Here is an 8851-nt window from a genome sequence, read left to right as displayed (position 1 = left end):
TTTTTATATTATATATATAATTTATTTTTAAAAATTATTATTACTTTTTATAACTTAATAAAATAATTAACTTATTTAATTTAATTAAGTTATTAAATTATAAATTATAAACTTAAAGTTTATATTATACTTAAACTTTATTATTTAGGCCTTTTTATATATATATATATATATTTAAATTTAGTTTTAAACTTTAATTAATTATACTTTATAGCCTAAATTTTTAAAATTTAACTTAATTAAATATAATTAATTAAATTAAGTTATAAATTAATTTTAGATTTTAAACTAAAGGCTAAAATATAACTTTTTTTTAATTTAGCTATTATAACTTTACTAAACTTTTTAATAATAAATATAATTTCCTTTATAATTATTATTTTAGTAATAATTATTATTAATTTTTTATTATTTTTAATTATTATAATTATTTATAACTTTAATTAATTATTAATTTATTTTTAATTATTATAAAAATTTATTATATATATAATATATTATTTTATTAAGTAATTTTTTATATTATATATATAATTTATTTTTAAAAATTATTATTTTTTATAATTAATAAACTAATTTTACTTAATTTAATTAAGTTATTAAATTATAAATTATAAACTTAAAATTAATTATATTATACTTAAATTTTATTATTTAAGCTTTTTATATATATATATATTTAAATTTAATTTTAAACCTTAATTAATTATACTTTATAACCTAAATTTTTAAAATTTAACTTAATTAATTATAATTAATTAAGTTAAATTATAATTTAATTTTAAATTTTAAACTAAAAGCTAAAGTATAATTTTCCTTTAACTTAGTTATTATAACTTTACTAAACTTTTTAATAATAAATATAACTTTTACTTTTATAAATAGCTTTTTTCTTATTTTTTTAATATACTTAAGCTTATTCTCTAGTACTTTTTTTTTAATACCCTTTTCCTTTAGTATTTTCCTTTTCCTTTAGAATTTTTAATAAACTTTAGGTTTAAATATAAGAAGTTAATAATAATATTAAAAAGTAAATAAACTACTCTGTAGCTCTATTACAAAGCCTTCATAAATTACAGCTTGTATTAAGACTCTTTCTTGATTTGTGTTTTATTTTAAGAGTCTTGCCATCCGCACAGGCGCTGATACTTGGAAATGTAGCTTAGCTGTTTGAGCGTATTCCTGCCTTAGAATATGTTCTGATACCCAAGCGATCGGAAAGGCTCATAGGAGGCTCAGTGTATGGCGTGGTAGCAGAAGGTGCTGTCTATATAGCAAATCTCAAGTACATTCTCCTCACTTGTTGACATAACCTTCTTACTCTAATTCAATAGTTCCGGGGGGTTTGGAAGAACTATCAGATATTAGCCAGCATTCCTAAATCGGGAGGGAAAAAGGGAACATACAGATCATATGTGACACGCGAAACTCCATCCACCTCATTGACAATTCTGCGGGCCATGGCCTTGAGTAAGGAGAAGGGAAACTCGTAAGGCTCGGCACTCATAAAGTCGCTGGTTGTAACAGCGCGAAGGCTATCAATGAAATTAGAACGGAACTATTCAAGTAAGGGGTGGGGATTCTGGCGTATAATAGCTTACATGATGATATACCCATAGACACGGGTGTCACCCATCACACCAACAGCTATAAGAAAACAGTTCGGTTAGCAACGAGACAAAATGCTCTCCCAACTGGCGCATCTCTGAAGTATATACCCTTGCTCGTATCTAACCCAGCGTAGGCCTGGGAAATCTATTGCAGAGTCAGCTGCTGCTCGAACCATTGATAGTATGTCGACTTACCTCATTGTAGATTCCGGCTTCTTTGATCATGGAGATGAAGATGTGATCGGCTTGCCTTGCGATTTCAATACGTTCCTTTATGATTGTTAGCTCATAGCTCAATTACGCCTTGTGTTCTCTGCTGGCTTACAGGTGTGCACTCTCCAAGGATGCGTACGCCAATGCCGGGCCTGTGTAATTCGTAAAATTAAATCAGCTTACTCTTCATAGCATGACTTGCTGCTGTAGGTGTGCCCTGCTGCAGTGGACTTTTGGCAACGACAAGTTTATAGAGAATGAACTTACCCTGGGAAGGGAAATCTGTTGACCAGATCTTCGTGAATTTTTAGGCGTCGACCAAGGCTTCTGACTTCGTCCTTGAATAGCTCACGCAGTGGCTCAAGGAGCTGGATTACGGTCAGTCAAATTTGTTCATACTATCTTTTGCCCCCCTGCCCCTCTTCACGGCAGCAGCCAACGGAGGAGGGAGGGACAGCGTGTCTTGACCGGTTTGGGTGGATGGTGGTCTTGAGAAATTTGGGGAGGGGGAATCTGCTTGACATGGGGAAGCATCAACTCACCCGTAAGCCTTGCTGTAATCGCCGGGGTCAGTCAAGATGCGGAGCGAATAATAATACAGGGCGTTTGGCTTACACCATCCATCATGCGCTATACCTTGGTTAGTGAAAGCTTAGCAAATGAAATGAGAAATGAGGGCTGTGGTGTAGACAGTGTCAATTGGCTCGTAGACCGATCGGACACCAGCCGCCCTTTGACACCGTCCGAAGGAAAGCAGCGGGAGAAAGAGATACTTGCCTTGGGTAGACCTCCAACGTTGTGATGGGCTACGTTCGGAGTTAGCAATTGCGGATCTTGGTGTCTAGTTAGGCTACAAACTTTTTATGGTTGCTGAAGGGCCTTTGAAGGAAAGAGATTCTATGCTGTAAACAGTGAGTTACGCTTCTCCTAGCATATAAGCCACTCTACTTACACGTCCGGGTACAGCTATATCATGGGTAGTTTTAGCATCAATCTATGCATCATATCAATGACCATGAGCCAGGGGAGCATACCGTTCCCTGGAGAAACCAAGAAACCTTTCCGGCGTTGGGGGTATTCTCGGCTTCCTTCTCAATCCTGATGGCTTCCTTCTCGAACAAATCGATCTATGATTAGGTTAGCGCTACTGGAGTTCTGAACTTCGTGGCAAGATTTCGAGGTCGAGAACATACAAAGGTTTCTCCAATAATCTTGCGCTTTTTCTCTGGCTCTGTGACGCCCTTGAGACGGCCGAGAAAAAGCTCGGTGCCATCAATCACTGTGAGATTAATTCCGAGATGCTCTTTCAGCGTCTCCTTTACTTTCTTGGACTCGTTGAGACGCATCAATCCTGCCACATGTTAGTGTCGGTCGGACTCATGTGAGAGGTTTGGGTCATACCATTGTCGATGTGCACGGCATGAAAGCGGTCACCTGCATTTGCGTTAGCCTCAATACACATCCCTGACAGCCATTAGGATCGTACCGATTGCTTCCGTCATAAGCTTGGCTGCCACTGTGCTGTCCACGCCACCAGAAACGGCACCGATGACTTGGGCTTTATCGCCAACAAGATTTCTAATTCGAGTGATCTCCTGCTCGATGAAGTCGCTCATTTTCCAGTTGGGTTGCGCTCCACAAATGTCGACACTGAAGTTGCGCAAGAGTTCACTTCCACGGGGAGTCTGTTAGATGTCTCAGTTAGTCAAGTAACAAGGAGTGAACGAGACAGGAAGGGACTGATGAACATACATGTTCAAGCTCGGGGTGAAATTGTACACCTGTCGATATTTCAAGTCAGTCGGTAGGTACAGAGTTGATGATGTCAGATTACGGTAAGTATGCAAGGCAAAAGAGAAAGAAGGTGGAGGTGGCGAAAGGAGAAGGTAGAGGGGCAGCAGAACATGAGAATTAACGGACGGATGGGTGGTATGAAGGATGGAGATGGGGAGGAAAACTCACCGAAAATTGGCTTAGTCTGGTGGGCAATGCCAGCAAATTCGGAGTTGGCCGTCTTAGCCACGACTACAAAGCCCTCAGGCAGGCGGACGAGCTTGTCAAAGTGACTCATGTAGGCTGCTAGAGTGTTAGGTTTGTAGAAGACAGGGATGTTATATATCGAATGGGAGGAGGCTCACCATGCATGGTCTCGCCCAAGCCAGAGAAGAGACGGTCAGCATGGCTGCCGACTTTGTGAATGGTGACGTCGGCGTGACCATATTCTGTGCAGTCGAGTTGTCAGAAGATGTGAGGTCGGGGGTTTCATGGATATATCCGAACCTCGAGCTGTTCCACGAGCAACGTTCTCAGAGTTGCTCTGCCAAGCAATTTCCTGCACGCAGTTAGTCGCAATGCAATGCAATGAGATATAAATGGTGGAACTCACCTGGCAACCATAGCTGAAATCACGGCATTAGCACCGTGCCATGATGGGGCTTAAATGGAGTCATACCAGATGCCTCTGTAAATATGTGTCAGTAAGAGCGCATTTATCCAACCAAGGGGTTCCAATGCACTCACAAAATAGGAACACCAAGCTCAAAGACAGCAGGGTCGACATCTTTTATGAATCAGTAAGACTCGTAGGCCGGATGTGGAGGATGTGGATCTTACGAGGCGAGCCTTCATCGTAGACGGAGGAGGGACCTATCGATTGAGCTTGTTAGAATAAAATTAAAGACGGAGCGAGACCCATAAAGATTCCTACCTCCAGACAAGATGATGCCCTTGGGCTTCCAGGTTAGATCGGCGAGCTTGGCAGTGCAGGGCAGCATCTCAGCGTAGACACTGAGAGCTCGCAGGCGTCGGAGGATGAGGTGCGAGGTTTGGCTGCCAAAATCCAACACCAAGATGGTCTGTAACGAATCGAATCAGTCCTGCACGTGTGTAGCTTGTAGGAAGACAGGGATGAGGGTAACAATGTGGGTGCTACTGGGGGAGACCGAAAAAAAACTGCAATTTGGGAATTTACACACGTCGAAATTGTTGTGAGGCGCCTCGGCATCGGTATCGGTGGCCATCTTGTCTGAATGCTGTTATCCAAGGATGGGATCTAGATTGATTGATGACTGGGGAAAAAAATTGAATGCCACCAATTTCTTGGGTGACCCCTCCATCTCTTATCTTATCTTATCTTATCTTTAAAAACCCACTCCATACGCCAAGCATCATTATGCCGCTGTTGCGTGTCACGTGTAAATTTCAACCTTCTTCTCATCACAGCGCAACTGTTTTGGTACAGCTCCCAAAGGCGAAATTGGATCTGCACCAACCTTTCAGTCACTTTTCGAGTATCTTGAACACTTTGCTGCCAGGAATGGCTTTGGCATGAGGAAAATAAACGGCGAGCAGGTACAATTGCGCCACAGTATGCCTATATTGACTTCCTTAGTACCTACAGGTATGTCCGTGTATGTACGGATGTCAATGTACGGTACAAGCGTCATGACTGTCCGTGAAAGGAACTTGCCACTTGTCCATCGGAGGAGGGATGGACGTGGACTTTCATATTGGCAAGTCGATCCTACAACATTGATATTGTACTAGGTATGTAACAGCACTTGCGCTATACCTGCAGCCCGAGGTCAGCCAAAACACTGGCCTGAATATGGCCTTTCTCCACAAGATATCTTGCTTTTGGAAGGGCGTGTTTGCTCTGAAGTTGGCCCAGCAACTTTAGGCATGATGATAGAATGCTAGCATCTGCCCCTGCCTCTTCAACTAAGTACTTGATAATCTCATTGCTAGGGGGCAACCCATGAAGAGCAGCCCCCAATGCACTGCCATATATTCCGTGGTTTAGTTGTGCATTTACATCGGCGCCATACTCGATAAGAAGCTTGACGCACTCCAGCGACGGTCCACTTGCGGCTGCTGCCAATGGACTGCCGTAATCACCGCGCTTCAGTTGCGCATTCACGCTGGCACCGTGCTTTATGAGAAGCTTGACGCACTCCAGCGATCCTCCATAGGCGGCTGCGGCCAGGGGACTTCCGAACCTTTTCCCTGTAGATTGTACGAGATTTACATCTGCCCCATATTTGATCAACGTCTTTGCTGAGTCGATCATTCCGCCTTGGGAAGCTGCTTCTAATGCGCAACCGTAGGCGCAATCCTGGCACTGGATATTTGGATCCGCTCCTGCTTTGAGAAACATTTCAATTGACCATTCTGCCATCTGAACCGCAAAACAGAGAAGGCTTCGACCACATGGCGGCATATAGATGTCAGGGTTGAAGCCTTGATCTAGCAAGAATGTCGCTGTTTCAGCCTGTTCATGCACAAGGGCTTCACCTAATGCACTCCCCCAATCGCTTTCCAAGGTTCTGTTGATATCGCTTCCGCGGTTGACAAGGTCAGAGCAGAGACTGCGGTGGCCATGTTTGGCAGCAATTGAAAGCAAGTCCTGTCCGTCTTCATTAACCATCGACACATCGATGTCTTTATCCCACCAGCCTTCAAGGAAAGTGTGGAAGCCCAAAGCGCAAATCCCGAGAATGGACCTTGCTGGAAATACATCCGACGGTGCCGTTACCCGTTTTGTGGCCAGAGTGTATGTTTTCGGCATGTCGCGGCACCATATTCGATGCTGTTGGCTCAAAGGTTTCTGCGGTCCGGCAGCTCCTAGAAATTGTTTTTATTATTATATATAAATAAACTTAAAAAAGTTACTTATAAATAACTAAAGATTTTACTATTATACTTAGCCTTACTAAAATAATAATTATATTTATAATCTTAGCTATTATATTTCTTTTTTATATTATATTATTACCTTTAGGATTATTACTACCTTTTATAACTTAATAGAATAATATAACAGCCTATTTAGTTTAGTTAAGTTATTAAACTATAAGTTATAGACTTAAAGCTTATATTATACTTAAACCTTATTATTTAGGCTTTTATATATATATATATATATTTAAGTTTAGTCTTAAACTTTAATTAGTAATTATATTTTATAACTTAAATTTTTAAAATTTAACTTAATTAGCTATAATTAATTAAGTTAAGTTATAAATTAATTTTAGATTTTAAACTAAAGGCTAAAGTATAGTTTTTCTTTAACTTAATTATTATAATTTTATTAAACTTTTTAATAATAAATATAACTTTTATATTATTATTTTTAATTTTATTAAATTAATAATTATATTAAAAAAAAGTAAATAATAATATATTAATAAATTATATTTAAAAATTATTTATTACTTTTAGCTTTACTAAGTTAATAAATATATTATTTAAGTAATTAATATTTATTTCTTAATTTATTATTAATTACTTTATTTTATAAAAATTATATTTATTATTAAAAAGTTTAATAAAGTTATAATAATTAAATTAAAGAAAAATTATATTTTAGTTTTTAATTTAAATTTTATAATTAATTTATAATTTAACTTAATTAATTATAATTAATTAAATTAAAATTTAAAAATTTAAATTATAAAGTATAATTAATTAAAGTTTAAAATTAAATTTAAATATATATATATAAAGGCCTAAATAATAAAATTTAAATATAATATAATTAACTTTAAGTTTATAATTTATAATTTAATAACTTAATTAAATTAAATAAATTAATTATTTTATTAAGTTATAAAAAATAATAATAATTTTATTATAACTTAATATTTAGAATTATAACTAAGGAGCTAATATAATAAGTATTACTAAATTAATATTAATTTTTTTAATTAATTAAAGAAGAATTAAGAAATATTCTTTTAATTTAATATAAAATTAATAAAATAAATATTAATTTATAAATAAATTATTAAATTATTTATTAATTTAGTTAAGTATAATTAAATATATAAGTTTTATTTTTTATATTTATTTAAAATAATTAAATAATTAATTATAAATATAAAATAATACTTAATTATATTTATAAAATATTATTTACTAATTATATAAATACTTTATTTATTATTTTTTATTAATTACTTACTAATTTAACTTAGTTTATTTACTAATATAAATTTAATATAAAGTTTATCTCTTAGGATTTTTTTTTATATTAACTTATAAAAGCTTAACTTATTATATATTTATAACTTTTATTTAATTAATTACTTTAAATTATAAGTAATATTTTTATAAGGATATTAAATAATTAATTTTTAAGTTTAAATATAAAAATAAATTAAAAAAGTAAAGCCTAAAGTATATATAATAGTAATATAATGTTTTTAAAATTATTTAAGGAAATTACTAAAACTATAAATCCTAATATATAAAAAGTTAATTTTATAACTTAGTAATTATTATAAGTGCTATTAATTAATAATATAAATATATAATAGTATTTTTTAAATTTTAAAAGCTTAATTACTTAAATAAAATAAATTATTAAGGATTAATAAAATATTATTAATATACTTAAAGAATAACTTAATACTTAATAATAATAAAAATAATTATTAATAGCTTTATATTAGTAAAGGGGTTTATATAAAAAAAACTAAAAGAAATTATTAAATTATTAATATTAATATTATTTAATAATAATTTATATAAAATTAAAGAATTTTTTATTAATATAAAAGCTTATTTTAAATATTTTTTAATTATTATAATTTTACTAAAAAAATAAATTAATATTATAAAAAGTTAATTTATTAAAAAACCTAAGAATTAAATTAAATTATATTTTAATAACTTTAAGAAATATAATTAAATTAAAAAAAAGTAATTATTAATATAAAAGTTATATTTATTATTAAAAAGTTTAATAAAGTTATAATAATTAAGTTAAAGGAAAATTATATTTTAGTTTTTAGTTTAAAATCTAAAATTAATTTATAACTTAACTTAATTAATTATAATTAACTAAATTAAACTTTAAAAATTTAAGTTATAAAATATAATTATTAATTAAGGTTTAAAATTAAACTTAAATATATATATATATATAAAAAAGCTTAAATAATAAAGTTTAAGTATAATATAATTAACTTTAAGTTTATAATTTATAATTTAATAACTTAATTAAATTAAATAAAATTATTTTATTA

General features: G+C 32.9%; 2 protein-coding genes across 2 annotated transcripts; both read right to left on the bottom strand.

Moving 5' to 3' along the window:
• Positions 1-1317: 1317 nt before the first annotated feature.
• Positions 1318-4843, bottom strand: Triagg1_10975 (uncharacterized protein; the record flags this gene model as incomplete). Its single annotated transcript, XM_062895105.1, has 26 exons — positions 1318-1354; positions 1407-1535; positions 1602-1647; positions 1719-1755; positions 1806-1880; positions 1936-1975; positions 2091-2191; positions 2366-2377; positions 2439-2453; positions 2547-2629; positions 2682-2725; positions 2776-2789; positions 2858-2950; positions 3017-3174; positions 3225-3257; positions 3310-3508; positions 3576-3604; positions 3786-3899; positions 3962-4045; positions 4104-4155; positions 4210-4222; positions 4276-4284; positions 4344-4383; positions 4437-4469; positions 4531-4678; positions 4799-4843. The coding sequence occupies 26 exons, from the start codon at positions 4841-4843 to the stop codon at positions 1318-1320; spliced, it is 1683 nt and encodes a 560-aa protein (XP_062750071.1).
• Positions 4844-5388: 545 nt separating this feature from the next.
• Triagg1_10974 (uncharacterized protein) lies at positions 5389-6390 on the bottom strand (the record flags this gene model as incomplete). The annotated part of the gene is made up of 1 exon (XM_062895104.1): positions 5389-6390. The coding sequence occupies one exon, from the start codon at positions 6388-6390 to the stop codon at positions 5389-5391; it is 1002 nt and encodes a 333-aa protein (XP_062750070.1).
• Positions 6391-8851: the final 2461 nt, after the last annotated feature.

This window comes from Trichoderma aggressivum, assembly GCF_033847375.1.
Source record: "Trichoderma aggressivum f. europaeum strain CBS 100526 chromosome Unknown scaffold_104, whole genome shotgun sequence".
Taxonomy (NCBI): Eukaryota; Fungi; Ascomycota; class Sordariomycetes; order Hypocreales; family Hypocreaceae; genus Trichoderma; species Trichoderma aggressivum.
Note: the sequence above shows the minus strand (reverse complement) of the source record. Positions and strands in the feature narration are given on the sequence as shown.